The sequence below is a fragment of the Thunnus maccoyii genome, chromosome 1 (genome assembly GCF_910596095.1).
Source record: "Thunnus maccoyii chromosome 1, fThuMac1.1, whole genome shotgun sequence".
NCBI classification, from domain to species: domain Eukaryota; kingdom Metazoa; phylum Chordata; class Actinopteri; order Scombriformes; family Scombridae; genus Thunnus; species Thunnus maccoyii.
Window position 1 is genome coordinate 18,528,227 of NC_056533.1, and position 15,985 is coordinate 18,544,211.

General features: G+C 38.9%; 1 protein-coding gene across 8 annotated transcripts in view; it reads left to right on the forward strand.

Annotated features, from left to right (window-relative positions):
- The window catches only part of kiaa1549lb (KIAA1549-like b), a 69,021-nt gene extending 54,701 nt beyond the window's left edge, over positions 1-14,320 (forward strand). For 4 of the 8 annotated variants that reach the window (XM_042415461.1, XM_042415488.1, XM_042415489.1 and 1 more), the window contains 12 exons: positions 70-233; positions 330-365; positions 1,906-2,096; positions 5,080-5,210; positions 6,146-6,270; positions 7,245-7,474; positions 8,538-8,670; positions 10,279-10,656; positions 10,742-10,836; positions 11,172-11,320; positions 11,474-11,625; positions 13,324-14,320. In XM_042415461.1, coding sequence (XP_042271395.1) covers positions 70-233; positions 330-365; positions 1,906-2,096; positions 5,080-5,210; positions 6,146-6,270; positions 7,245-7,474; positions 8,538-8,670; positions 10,279-10,656; positions 10,742-10,836; positions 11,172-11,320; positions 11,474-11,625; positions 13,324-13,587 — 2,048 coding nt within the window. In that variant the 3' untranslated portion in view covers positions 13,588-14,320. Of the gene's footprint in view, positions 1-69; positions 234-329; positions 366-1,905; positions 2,097-5,079; positions 5,211-6,145; positions 6,271-7,244; positions 7,475-8,537; positions 8,671-10,278; positions 10,657-10,741; positions 10,837-11,171; positions 11,321-11,473; positions 11,626-12,812; positions 12,915-13,323 lie in introns of those variants that run through there. The other 4 variants (XM_042415476.1, XM_042415483.1, XM_042415486.1 and 1 more) reach the window with 4 other exon arrangements.
- Positions 14,321-15,985: the final 1,665 nt, after the last annotated feature.

The window sequence follows — 15,985 nt, forward strand, 5'->3', positions numbered from 1 at the left end:
ACAAATCAAATCAATTACCCATTACCATTTAGTGTTAAGCATATACTTTTCTTTTTCTTTTTTTTACAGCTGTGGTCAAAAACCCTCCTAATAACCTTTGGATAATCGCTGCAGTGTTGGCCCCCATCGCTGTAGTAACACTCATTATCATCATCATCACAGCTGTGCTGTGCAGGAAGAACAAAAATGACTTTAAAGCTGATGCCATCGGCAACCTCAATCCACGAGCAAAGGTATCTGTCTATCTGTGTATGACTTTGTGTGTAAATTATTTGTGTTGGAACAGCACACACATGTACACTGTTTAAAACATTTTCTCCTATTTTCAGATGGCGTATCGCAGAGATGTGGGCTATTATCATCAGGTATCTGCCTCTCTCTGTTTTCTCTCATTACTGATCGTGTTTTCATCTTCAGGGCTCAACTGTGCCAACAGTGGGATTTGAATGGGATTCTGGGCAGACATCATCTATGATATATTTCAATAAAACATGCTGTACTGATGAAAACTACAGATACTGCAGCACCTGGGAGTAACAAACCTTTCACAATGAAAGGCTGGTATTGCCTACTCTTCTTATAGCTGTCTCCAGATGGCAAATTTGAAAGACTTAAGCTTTACAGAGAGTGGTTATTATGGTGATAGGTTTTTCAGATAGAATGACTGAACTGACACTTGTTTGTTTGGTGCGAGGAAGTTTGAAAACTGTTTCTTAGCATTGCATCAAGGGCGTCACTGCGTAATCTCTGCACCTCCATGTCTGTGTCCTGTTGTCATTGCTGCTCAGTGCTTCACTGCCCTTCATCACTGTAGATGAATGGAAATGCAAAGTAAAGCAATCAGCACATCCCACTGCTTTATTTATGGAATTTCATTAGAAAGAAGGTAATAAAATCTTCTATATTAAACTCTGAAAGCAATGTCGGTGCTACTTTCAGAGCAGTTATTATTACACAAAATCTGTGGTTCTGTAAAGTGTCATGTGAAAACCACAGAACAGCTTAACTCCATTAGATATGAAATGCTACCGGGCTTCCTCTGACAAACCTTCACATTCCGTATATAGCCGGTTCTTTTCAACAAGTAGGGAAATTCTTAAAATGCTCACAGATAGAGTGACTTCTAAAAGTTTAAAATGAGGCACTTACACTACCTCCTCTGTATACTCACACTGTCTGTGAGTCAAACACTTTCATCACATATATGTGTCAGAATTTCCACAGTGAGATCAGTGAAAGTAGCACTTTTAGTTTGTGAGAAAACTGTAAGAAAATCTGTGTGTGCTATAGAAAGAGAGAGAGAGTGCATGTTCTTCAGTCAGGGGAGTATCACATATTGATTTTGCACCGTGGCTTGGCTGCTTTGAGGCAGTGATGTGTGTTTGACAATTTATGACACTGCGATGAGTAGTCCTAAAAATTTTGTGTGTGTGTGTTTGTGTGTGTGTGTGTGTATTAATGTGTGGGACAGTCAGTGTAAGGTAGAACACCATGAGTGCTCTTCCTCCTCCCCCATATCCTCTAATGTGTTCAAACGTTTAACTTCATTACTATATTTCTGTGAAAGTCTGCAAGTCTGATCTTGTCACCGCCCACTCTGAGTCATTTATTTGACAAGAATTTGGAAGAAGATGAAAAGGGCTTCAGTAAAATCTGTGCTTATCTATTTCAAAGCACAGCAGCATAATAATCCCAGTACTGTTCCTTAAATCCTCTGGACATTTCTTAACAAGATAGATTCAGTTTTGGCTATTTTCAGATGTCTGTTTATGTGACAGTTCCTCTGATTGTCTATTGTATGTTTCTTTGTTTCTAATAATTACTTTTTGTGACTGCAGGTATGTGTAAGGATATCATTCATGCTTTCTTTCTTTTCACTTCATTTTCATTCAACTCATCCATCAGCCAGTCCAGGGTTTTGACTATGCCAAGCAGCACCTGGGCCAACAGGGAGGAGATGAGGAGACCCTTCCTGCCAGTCAAGATACCTTAGTGATGTCCCTACAAATCCGGGACACACCACTCTCACTGGAGAAGACCCTGCAACAGGATGGCACTGCCAACAAGAAGAGCCTCACTGTTGACAAACACAAAAGGTATTAATATCTCCATAAAAAAGTCTGCACCTTGTTTACCTAAATAAAAAGTATTTATCCTCTTTACAACAGACATTAAGATATCTCAGTTTGTCAGGCTCAGCTCTATGTCGTCAGACTTGGCTAAACTTTCATTAGTCTGAGCCGTATTTGTCAGACTCAATTAAAATGTTAATTCAGTAATACTTTAAGGTTTTTCCTTCAAAAGAGACTGAAGGCAAGGATCCACCCAAAGGGTGATACATTTTTTGTATGTGTGTGTTACCTCAAGGATTGCACCACAGCTCATTCAGAAATCTCGCGGGTCGCATAGAGAGAGACAGAATGATAAAACACAAAGATCCCTGCAGACCTGTTCTCTGTTCTCATACTACCCCAATGCTGAGTGATAGGAAGTCATGAACAGAGTTCTCTGTATAGGCAGGTGAAATTGACCAATTTCCTCATCTGACAGTCTGTAGCGCTGTTTCAGAAATGAATTGCCATGTTAAATCATGCTAAATTATTTAATTTGGGAAGGCAAAAGAGTGTAATTTTTCAAAGCAATACAGGATAATGAGATCAAATAAATTTATGTAACAGAATAGGAAATGTATCGACTGGAGGCCCTGCAATAATGATTTTGGAGACTCCTGAGGCAGCAAAAGTTTTTCATTGTTAGTCATCAAACTATTGTCATCATACTACTATATTTTTAAATCAGCTATTTAATATTATTACATGAAAGAGATAGTACCATAATAAATGAAAACCAATAAATTAGATAAACTGTGTAATAGTATATAATAGAGTTTTGCATAATTGCCTTAAGCGTCGTAGACTTTTACTATCTACACAAACAACTACATCTCCTGAGCTCAACTTTTACTGGGAGATGAAAACAGCACTACAGTAGAAGGTACACATTTAGATATACTCAGAATGTGGAGAAAACATCAGATGTTTCAGGTATTCTGGACGATTGTTGAAAGAAACGTACCTAACACACCTAATATAAGTAATATTCCATTGGTCAGTGGTACAGAGGCTAGCCAGGCAGTGCAACATGATTTCAGCTCTCTCCTAGAGGTCCAGACCAGTGACAGACCACCAAGTGATGTGTTCATTCAATCAGATTTAGGTTCAAGGTTCTTGTTATTATCTGAGTGAAAACCTGCTAGTCACCTGTTGTACAGCCTGTATGAAATGATTTTAATAAGAACAATGTGTTGGATGACACTGAGAGGTTACATTTTTATTATTATTAAGTTATTATTATTTTTATACTTAATTTTTTTCCAAAACTATTTTCATATGGGAAGCTTAGCTGCTTCCAAATTTACAATTCATGATAAAGAAAATGTACAATCAAAATATTATTATTAATTATATGCATAATTATTAAATTATGCATTATATTGAAAAGTGTTCCTAATATTTTGTCAATATATTTTCAATATAATGCACTCCACCACCACCCACTATGACCTCAATAATAAACATAAAGTCCATGAAAGTAGAATTTATGGCAGAGTTATTGTATTGAATTGCACTAGATTACACAGATGAACCTAATGAAGTGGCTGGTGAGTGTGTATGCATTTACCCATAAATATACGTTCACACACAGACACATATATATCTGTGTGTATGCACACCCGAGCGTACATGCTAATTACAGGAAGTTGTCAGATATTCAGTAACATAGTCATCTGTTTATTGGAAAAGGAGAGGGCAAGCTTGTAATAGACCTTCTGATATATTTTTTGATGATGTAGTTATAATTTACCATCATCTAAAGTTCACCTTTTCTCAAACACATCTTCCATATTCCTTATTTTGTGAGTCATCTTCTCCAGAAGTTGCACTTCTTGAATCATACTTTTCTATTTTGTTAAATTTGGGGGTTTGTTTTTTTTCCACTCTGTTGTTATTTGCTTCAGTGCTGTGATAAATAATTTTCATCTTGACTAAGACCACTTGGAGGATTTCCCAGTATGATATGCTTTGCTTTTAAATACAGTGTTTTTAAAAAAAAACAAAACTCCTCTTATAAGTTATTATTTAACTTCAAATACAATATTTATACATAATAACTCCTGGAATATAGTATAACTAATATGCTCTTATGCATGTTGGGTACAGACAAATATAAATGATAAAATATAAATTCTGTACACCTCAGTTAGTTATTACACATTGCACGTCTTTGTCGAGGCCGTGACTGTTGCATGGAGCATTCTGCAGCACTGCCTCAGTGAGAGCAGGGAGGGCAGCCACTGTTCCACTGTCTCTCGTTTCTGTTATCATTTTTACCAGACAATTAGGGGATAGACCATGGTGCTTTGATGTCACTGTCAGCCTAGTGGTCCTCTGAGCCGGGGCTTGATCAGCTCTAATTCCAACTACACTGCAGCGTTTGAAGCTAGTGAAACAAGAACTGGATAAAGCAAGTGTTTGTCCAATTAATGGAAAAAGCAGTTTGGCTTCGCCCTGGACATGAATGTGCACACTGGGTTTTAAACACATATGACATATACATGAACATAAAATGCATAAAGTTTACAAAAGCAGACATGCCGACAAATGCTGATAAATGCACAAAGACACATATATATACACACGCACACACACCGTTTGGCAAGACAATTAAAAATAATTGTCGTTATTTGAAACTTGACCACCTGATGACCGTGTTGCTGGATTACTCTACCATGTGTATCATTCCACTGTAAGTCTAGTGGGTATCAATTAATAACACAAAGGACTGATTAGATTAGATTTGACTGAAATGCTTTGAAAACAGGCAGTGTGTAGTGGTTGTTTTTAATAATGGACACATTATTTTGCAAAAAAAATACAATGATAATATATTATATTTACTGGACTAAGGCTTGAGAGAGGGAGGAAGGTGAGGTTGTTAAAGGGAGGGATGACATAACCTGGCTGTGAGCCCAGCTTTCCGAGAGCTCACCGCCTTTCCTGTTGCTATGGTTACTTGCAGCAAGTTGCTGAGTGAGGACGGTTCCGTCATCAGCAACGAATCAGAGAGGCTGAATTCCGGCAGGGGCTTGACAGTGCCGAAAGTCACAGCGCAGCAGAAACTGACAAAGGAGGAGACGCGCAAGAGGGACGGTGAGAGTCACACACGGATGCAAATGCGAATAATTTATTCCACAGTTCTTTTGCAGACAAGGTCAGGTGTATCACACATGCCAAAATCTCATCAGCCCGTTCCTCCAGCGTGAGACACTTTTTTCCAGTGTGTGTTTCTCATGCACACAGGTACCGTAAAGGAAATGCACCGCCACTGCAGCTTTTTTTTTTATAGCCAGAAAGGTAGCCACTCAGCAGTAAGCAGGGATGGACTCAATGCATATGTATGAGACAGACACTCTGCTGACATGATATAGTATGTCACACCAGTGGATGGTGTGACACGCTGGCGCAAACACATAAACACATTCACTAATGCAAAAAAGAAATAAAAAAATCCACGCAAAGTCTCACATCTTGTACTCTACTAAGATGCTGAGCAGTTTAAGTAAAAGCCGTTAAGACGTTGAACTATTTTCTGTTCTATTCTTGTCCACTGGCGCTCAACGTTCCACATGTGGTGGGTGTGAGTTAAATTAATCAAACTCAAATGCTCTGCTTGTAAATTGGATCGAGCTTGCTAGATTATGATTTTCTTTATGGGTGGATTTGAATAATTCAAGGAAACTCGAATTGAATCCAGTTTATCTGAAACAGGATAAGGAATGAAAGTGCAAAGTCAGTTTCTATCATCTATCACAGAGATGTATTGCCACAACCTTGGAAGCCAAAGCTATCTTTGTGATCTATCATCTCTGTCCGCCACTTCATTTGCTGACACAGACATCTGATGTTTGACATAATTCCACAGTGTCAGTCACAGAGAGACAAGGTGACGATAGTGGGAGAGGGGCAAACAGGCAGGCAGCGAAACAAAGAGGGAGTGTGACAGTTTGTTCCCCTTTGACTGACAATGTAATGATTAGAGGTATTTGTAGTCTCTTTGTGAGTGAACTCCCCTCTCTGTTCTTCAGATCCATATGACACCTCCTCTGGCTCCCTGCAGCTCATTTCCATAAAGCCCATGGCAGCTCAGCCCAACTACTCACACCCTACATCCTCTGACCGCAGCCAAGACTCAGCTGTCGTCAATGGAGAGGTAACACATGCAAGTTTCCACTCAGAGAGAAATAAAAAACTCTATTTTCTCAATCTATACTCAAACTATTTTCTGCCACGGTTAGAGCAAATTTGGTTGATTCACATGAGATTTGACAATTTGTGATATTCGGTCCTTTCTTTTCACACTAGTTTGAAGTGGGCAGGTCTCAGTTGGAAAAAGCTGATGTATTTCAGTGCACTAATCACAGTTAAGCAACATTCAAAACAAAATGTGATGATAGATGTAGTGTTATTTGTTTATGCTGCTGGCACTGTCACTCAAGTCTGATCAAACCACAACCACACAGTAATGAGACAAGACTATAACTAAAGATGTTTTTTTCCCAAACTTTTACTTTGATTGTTGCTTATTTTGTCATGAATATTTAATGTTATAGAAAAATACCAAAAAGTCGAGCATCAAATGAATGAAATAGAACATTTTCATATGGAGAAAAATGTTTTTTAGCATGGAATGATTTCATTTGATGAAGCTCTGATCTCTGAAGTTAAGATCAGGTGTTAAAAAAGTATGATTAGATGCACGAAGCAGTGTTTAAAACTTATTAAAGGGGCTTTTTGATTATCGCGAACATATTCCTACCTTTTCTCTATTCCATAATATGATTGTTTTTAATGTAATGTGAACTACTTCAAATATTTACCTTCAGAAAATTATATAATCCAACCTTTACCATTGGATTCATAGTACTAGATCAAAGAACAACTAGAAACAGTTTCAATAACATGATACAAGATTTTGAAGCAATAATATAAAAATAAAAATGTGTTCATAATCTTTCTGAGTGACATAGCAGTTTCATTTTTAGAACTTGTTATTCTCACAAGCCCTCTGATCTTTTATCTACACAAACCTTTTGAGACAAAGCAAAACAATACCACATACAGCAAAAAGACCTTGTGTCTGTTTTCGTTCTGATCTCCCCATTTTTCTTTGCTTCCTCTGTGCAGGTGAGCCTGGCTCTGAAGCAGAAGTCAGACATCGAGCACTACAGGAACAAGCTGAGGCTGAAGGCAAAGAGGAAGGGCTATTATGACTTTCCCTCCACAGACGGCAGCAGCAGCGGTCGGGCCCTGGCGCAGAGACAGCGGCAAGGCCATGAGAGGGCAGCCGGTGAGCATGGCAGACCAATGGAGCCTGATGATGAGCGAGGTTCCACTTATGTCAAGTCTCACAGGAGGTGAGGGGGGAAGTGGAAAAACAAGTGTAAACAGAGAACAAAATCCATGCTTACATAAGGGTGAGAGTAGATACAAGGATACAATTATACGTACAAGGATACAATTTCAGCAGCTGCAGGTGACATGGCATGTAATATTATGACTGGGACTCTAATCATGGTCAGTTATTTATCCCTGTCTGTGTCTAATTAGTGTATAGATAAGTAAAACTGTGTTGTCTAATGTTGTCATTATCCTGTCTCAGTAGACAGTGAGAGACCCATCAGGCCTGTACGATTAGTTTGATCCCACTCCTGAGCTTCCATAATGGAGCTAAGAGGATTGGCGGAGTGTCGTACAGTCCCATATACTGGTTCTATTCTGCTACTTCTTCTGCTTCACAGTTGCACACAGAGTCTTTGGTTACTACTGATTCAGGTCAAACATGTAGCCACACTAGCTGCCCTCCAAAAAATAAACCAACATTAAAATTGTGGCTCGTGTGTGTTGACTTTTTAATCCCGTCCTGGTGAGCAAGATAATGTCACTGACCAATTGCTGTTTACTGTCAAAATGATTGTATGGCTAATCAGCTAAACCAACAACATGCTTTCCCCCAGCTGAGATGATAATTTCAAAGTATTTTTGCTGATATGCATCTTGTCTGTTGTCACTGATTGTACTTTGTTATTTGTTGTACTAGTTACTCTTATCAGCATTGCATTTTGCTGTGCATCACCTCTCAAAGATACCCTCATATCTGGTGTATTGACATTTAGAAAGATTATTTAAAATATTGATTCAGCTACTTAATGTGAGATATCCTAACATACAACATCTTTTTGGCCTGTACTGTACATCACTTTGTGTGGCTTTTTGAAAGCAAATCAAATACTCTACCCCACCTTGTTCATCATGTCTTGCACAATGAAACTGAGAGGGTTCATTATACTAGACCTTCCCTCCACCTCAAAACTCCTTTTCACTGTAGGCACGCTAAAACCATGGCTGAAAGTAATTGAAAGGATTTTATTTAATAACTACTCCAGGTCTGATTTGTGCTGAATCCACTCTAATTGGCAGGCACTCCCAGGTAGGGCAGACAGCGTATCGCAGCAGACAGAGCCTGAGCAGTCCGAGTCCTGGAGGAACAGAGATGGACCTGCTTGTGATGAGGGAGAGACCCAGGAGAGGCATCCGCAACAGCGGCTATGATGTAAGCATTATGTTATCCCCCAATAACCCTGTCTCCCAACCTGATGCAGTTTAACTTTCCAAAAATCTTGTTGTGCACCGTTTTGAAAAAGAAGAACCTACAAGTGTACAATAGCAGATTTCACTTGAGAATCACATGAACTTTTAACTAATGGGGAATGCACTATTATTATTATATACAGTATATGATATATATTATATGTATGTATTTATCTTTTTGTTCAACTGACTCCTTGTTACTAAGGATGAGAATAACTAGATGATAATAAACAACACTTAAGGCCACCATTTTCAGTATCTAATTGCGTGGAATGTAAAAATAGAAAAGATAATTATCAAACAGGGCTTGTCGGTGCTAAATTTGTGCCTTACTGCCCTATTTACTGACACCATGCAGCCACCAAGATAGAAATCAGACATGTTCTGCTCAGGTGTGGTTTCTAGTGTGCCACAGCAAGCTGAAGGAAAAGAAGTGGTTCATTCATAATTAAGAGATAATATTTATAAGGTCCTGTCGTTTTGATATATAATGCATCCCAGGAGTGCTGTTTTATGCCTCCACTCTCTTATTGTTCCATTATGGCTCTTTTACTGTCATGAAGTCAAAATACCAGCATGCTAGCTCCCAAGAGTAATTCACCACTAAATATTTCACTGGACTGTCATTGACCTCCCAGCCTTTTTGCCAAACAGCCATTTAGCCAAGTTACAGAAAGAAAATCACAGGTGTATTGGTATGCTGGTTCACTGGCTTGGATTACTGGAATGGAGCCATCATTAATTGTATTAACTACACCTGTGATTTTCCACTATGGCAAGTTAATTGTCTGCCATGAAAATTTTCTGTTGTATTTTCAATTCAGATATATCAGGCACTTGGGGCTACAGAGTAGTTTAGTGGTCCCAGAATCAAAATGCCTCAGGTCTTAACATGACAAACTTAAGAATTATATTAAAGAAGACTCTTGACAAGCTCTGAGATTTTCAAGACAAATACTAGCTCTTTCATTCTAACCTCTGAAAATATGATACAATTGCCTGTACAAGCTACATGGTCCTTTTTCAGAACTCTTGGTCTTATTGATTACAATGGGACTAGTGTAGCTGCAGGCCCCATCGCTGCAGATGGAAGTCTCTCCCTTTCCATGTTGCAGGGGGGGCTGATTTATGAGTTGCACTACGCTAGGTCTCCTGTGGCTACCCTCTTTTGCACAGGAAGTAGGGCAGCCTCAACTCGTATTCATTTATTACTGAATATAAGAACTGGATAGATGGAAACAGAGGTTGGGAAAGGGAGAAAGAGTGGAGGGTATGAAGAGATGGAAGGACTTAAAATGTGAGAAAGAGGATAGAATAGATAGAATGAGGTAACAGGTAAATGATTGGGAGGGGCAAAGAATGACAGGAGTTGTATATATAGTGGCAAAAAAGAAACAGAGTAGTATTAACACAAATACGCAACAGCTTGTGTCCAATCCCACACTCACTGTGCCACACAGCAACTCATGTTATTTATATGGATTAACAAGTCAATGTTTGACATATGTGTGTTTAAATCTCGCTTCATAGTGATGTCTCTCTCTTGTGAATATGTTTGTACTTGTTTTAGACTGAACCTGAGTTGATTGAGGAGACGAATGTTGACCGTTTAATGGGTCAGCGGGGATACATGTATGGCCGGGGTTTGAAAGGCCACTCAGAGACATCTACTCTGAGCTCACAGCCGTCCATTGATGAAGTGCGACAACAGATGCACCTGCTGCTGGAGGAGGCATTCAGCCTGGCTTCAGGGGGGCAGTCCACATCCGGAAGGCACTCCCACCACCACCACCACCCACCTCCTGACCACCATAGCCCCGCACCGCCTCCCCTCCCCTACGCAGATGTAGTGACCAGCGCTCCGGGCACAATGAGCTGTGGACGGGGAAGACTGCAGTGGGTACCATCTTATGGCGCAGAAGTGTATCAGTGCAGTCTGCCCAAACCAGTAAGTGGGATGAGATTATTTCCTCTTACTTAAGAAGTGTGTTAGAGTTTATGTAACCTTAAATGCTTTTCACTATCTGTTTAAGGCTTTTCGTTTCACCCAGCTCCCTGACATGGCAATGAGCTCTCCTCCCCCTTTACCACCTCGCACTGGACCCCCTCCTGGGACCTCCTTAAGACGGTAAAGTAGAATAATTCTTACATACAGACATGCACACCCTCGCAAACAGACAGAGACATACACTGTCTGTAGTATCCTGAAGTCCTATAGATATTCCACATTAATTCACATTCAAATTCATATGCAGGGATCCGATATCCACTAGGTAATGTGCTTTAGCAGGGGTGATTTTAGGTCTTGTATAAATTTAAATATTGAACTAGTGCATTGAGAGATGGCAAGAATGTTAATAAGGCACTCATTCGTCCACATGGAGTTTTTCTGCCCTCTAGTGGTACTGGTGTAGTATTACACTAAGACTGCATTTGTGTCTCTGCAATCTCTGTCCTACTCAGTTCCACTTCTGACTTGGGGCCTAAGGGAAGGAGCTCTGAGACATCTGTCACTGAAATGCAGAGTCAACATGACAACAACCCATATGGGCCAACCGCTAGAGCAGCACTTCCATCTATCACTGCAGAGCAGCCTGTGTCCAACTACTCAGGTGAGTGAACAGCCTTACAATGACTCTACATTTCAAAATCAACCCATAATGTGCTTTGCTTTTATGCCAACACTTATTCTGTCAGATTGTTAATACAAAGTAACTCTTGGGATGAAAATCAGTTAATATCAGTCTCTCTTCTCTTCCCTATAGGAAACCCAATAACAGCCGTCTACGCCATCCCAGCCACCAGGCCTGGCTACTCAGAATATTTTGTCTCCACACCAACCACCTCCTACCACAGTCCCTCCTGGATGTCCTATCCACCTGAACCTGAGGATGTGCCGCCACAGTGGGCAGACTCTGTAAGTGACGCCTGAATAGAAAACACATTCTTATTCTCACAAAACAAACAAAATAGCAAAATAATGAGAATAATAATAACAGAAAGATTTGTAGTTGTAGAAAATTATGCCCTGAATAAACTGGCAATTTTTAAGCATTTGTCCCAGCTCCACAACAACTCTTTATCCCAATAGTAAGATATATTAGTAATAGTCAGTATCAGTAATATGTATTGGTAATAATAATTTATAATAATTAGTGACTAGTATGAAATTTCCTGCAGAATTAAGGCTATTACAATGATAGACAAGTGCTCTAAACTGAAAAGAAACTTTTATTTTGTGTAGTAGCTGTGATTTCTGACTGGCAGTGAAACACAGTAGGCCAATGTTCTGGCTTTAATTGAATTCTGTTCTGAAAAACTTATTATTTGACCCACAGGCTGCTGTTATTTCTGATGTCCCTCTACCATTAGTTGCTTTGGACATCCAGGTTCACACAACTATAAAACACGTTTGAAATTGAATCTGCATGGTTCTCACTGAGCAGCCGTTTGTCTGTTTTTTTTAATTGGTTACACAAATAACACTATAGCTCCAAGCTCTGTAGCTAAGCCTCACTGTTACAGTCTTTTCTAATAGTTTAATTGCAGATTCATTTAGAGCTGCAAACAAACTAATCCACACCTTCCAGCTAATCAGAATCAAGAATTTTTAGTGGCCATGGTATGTTATTGGAAGTGCACCCCCCCCACCCCCCCAACCCCCCCTTCTCCGGTTCTCAGTATTAGTCTGGATATTTTTACCTTACTGGTGGTATGCTGGGAAATGAGCTGAAGTTTTCAAGCCATAAAGACACAAAAAAGGAAGATTTGTAGGTAAATATATCTGTGATGTGTAGGTGAGGTTGCCTCTCTGTGTTAAAACACTGTTTTCGTTTGCAGATTGTCTCATTATGATACTGACATTGATCCAAAAAGCATTTTGTGCTCATGCACCTATCTACCCATGAACAGAATTGGGCATCATTAAACAATACTCTTAAAGCATCCTCCTACCTTTTCCTGTTTTTCATTTAAATAAGACGAGTTCCATTCGTCCTGTCAGATCTGTTATTACCCATGTGACCCTCCCTCCCCTCCCCTGCACTAGACTGTTTGTGTGGAATGTTCTCTTTTTTTCCTTGTCTGTTTGCCTGTTTCAACCAGATTTCTTCATGCAGTGTCTTTTTGCAGAACCAGTGTCATTTAGAAACCATTTGCTGAACTGAATTTATGGCTGGCGTTGAGTGGACACAACAAAATACCGGGGTAGTTGAGCACATTTCCTAAATGACCACCTATTTTACTTTTTTTTTTATTTTTTTTTTTTTACTTTTTTTGTGGTGTAAATCTGACACTTATGGAGATTTTGTACCAACATTCAAAAGTAGTCCATTTTTGGAATTCAAACAACGTTTGAATATCACATATTTATCTCCGTATTCATTATTTTCCCTGTTATTTTGGTCCATTTATAGTCATTTTTCCCAAATACAAATGTGTATATTTTCCCTTTTCACACATTGAATTAATTCTAAAATAGCAAGAGAAAATGGTCACTCAGCACAATGAGAAACAAATTCATATACTGTATCTTTTTAATTGGCGGCCTTTAGTTTGGTGGGTAACAATTATAAAGTTGTTGTATTTCTGATGTCCTATCTACCCTGTTTTCCAGGTGCCCCTGCCGGGGTATGTAGAGGCTTTTCCTCATCCTCGCTACCCACAGGGGAGCCCCACCAGGCTCCCCCTGCAGTATAACCAGGCACTGGAGCAGCCACCCACTGCCCCAAGCACAGCATCTCAGAAAAGCCTGCCCCAGGTGGTCAAGGACATGGACAGCATGCCTCTGAGCAGCCTCTCCACCTCTGCACTCGTGCAGGCTATCCGGCAGGAGGTGGCCAAGCTGGCGAAGAAGCAGAACGACATGTTTGAGTTCTAGTTTTAATTCTGCCCCCTTGTGTGCAGGAGATTGTCAGTCGTGTGTTGGTCTTCAACAGAGGCACACCAAGGTGGTACACTTTCAGACTGATTTTTGATGTTTGTACTGTTAAATGGACTGATCTTCTTTGCCCATTGATTGATTCATTTCTTTTCACACACCATTAGTGTTTTTTCTGCTCCTCTCTTAGAGGAACAGAAAATTATAGTTTTTTTGCAAAAGAAAGTATTGCCATCCTCTACTGATGATGTCCCAAGTAACTACACACATCTCTTCTTTGTAGATATGTCAATAGGATATGCTAAATATGGAAAAGATAATTTTTTCCAGGATTAGACATTTTTGTTCAGTTGAGACAAGAGGAAAGGTAGCATTATTGTCTGTACTGAGAGGACCAAATACTTCCTGTCAGATGGTTAATTATAGACGACAGTGTATATGAGCATGTACAGTATAGGACATTATGTATTTTATCTCTTTTTATAGGCCATCGGGTTCAAGAAGATTGGCAACATCAATATCTGTTCATTTGAGCGTCAGGTTATCATTTCCAACAGCTTCATCACACACCAGGAATTCTTCACTGTGTGTTTCATTAACACCAAGACAATAACAACAAAAACTGACTGTCCTACTATTGGTGGTCTAATAATTTTGAGAACTGCAATCTTTTTTATTTTGCTGTGATGAATTTTTATTATATATATATATATATATATATATATGTTTATATTCTCACCGGCCACTTCATTAGGTACACCTGTGCAATCTAATGCAATCAAATATAACACCTCTGCTATAAATTCTACATTTACAAAGTTTATACATTTTCAGTTTTTATTGACATTGAAAGAAAGGTGATAATTCTACTTTATGTTTATTATTGAGGTCATAGTAGGTAGTGGTGGTGTACTGGAGTGCATTATATTGAATGGTGTTCCTAAAATGTCCACCCCATTAACATACATGATGGGGGCAAAATATTATGAACACTTTTCAGTGCAATGGTCTCCAGTACACTACCACCAAATACTATGACCTGAATAATAAATATAAAGTAGAATTATCACCTTTCTGGCAATGTCTGACAAAGTGGAATTTATCGCAGAGCTGTTGTATTGGATTGCAATAGATTGCACAAGTGTACCTAATACTGTGTGTGTATATATATATATATATATATATATATATATATATAATATTTTTTAGGGCATTTGTTGTGCCTTTAGTATAGCAACAGTGGAGAGAGTTGACAGGAAATGGAGGGGAGAGATTGGGGGTGACATGCAACAAAGGTCCAGTGCTGGAAGTGAACTGTAGACATTGTGGTTATGTAACCAGTAGTCTACTGAGGTACACCAAGTATTGCAGTTCTACATATAGTTCCTGCTAATTAAGAAACAGACTAAATATAGTATATTTGTGTCTGCCTTTTTAATTGAACCCAATTAAAGATGAATCTTAAGCAGCATTTATGATGATGTTACATTTTGCTAGGATTGTTTGTCTTTATGTATCTGAAACAGAAGTAAGAATTTATTCTTGCAAAAATTGTTCGTGTTCACAATTTACATTGACTTGATTAACATTATATTGATATTTTCTTTGAATGGTAACATGGGTCATAAGAGTATGCTGCTGTAATTGGACACATGTAACAGGAGGTATATAACTGCTGTTAATGCCTTAAACTATTAAGTTCTCTTCAGATGAGAAACACTGTAGCTTTCAAACCCAAATGGAAAAACCTTTAGGGTGATTAATATTTGCAGCTGGATAAACATTACAGGGTTGCAGTTTTATGCTAAGCCCAGTGGTTGAAAGATGCACAGATAATTCAATGCACATACAGCCCTAAGGCCTTTGTCACAAGACAACTCTCTTTGCTGCTGCTAGTAGTGCCACTGTTTCTTGTAAAGTTAAATTACAAATAAGGTGGGTCTATTGTTTGTTTACTGGCCTTAGGCCCCATCTTAATGGTTTCAATGGGGCATTTCATAAAATACAAAGTTCATGTTAACATTTGACCTAATGACAGGTCCTTCATCAGTACTCCTGTTCTTTGATTTGTAATTGCACAAACTTTGTGTAACATTGTGAATATCTGCCCTGTGCATCGACTCAGATTGGCTGTAGAGTGCTTGTTCTTTTCAGTGGGAACATATTGTGGTATATCAGTTTGCCATGGAAACTGAAGTCAACATTTATTCTAAAAAGGAAAATTATTCCAAATAGACTTAAAAACAGCCTGTTAACATTATTATTAATCAATCTTAATTATTTGTCACTTTTATCATTCAATTTTATTGCTCTGAAATTAAATCAGTTGTCAACAACACATGACAAACAGCATGACAGAGGAACATAGTAAGCTTCCACACTCCCAACACTCCTACAA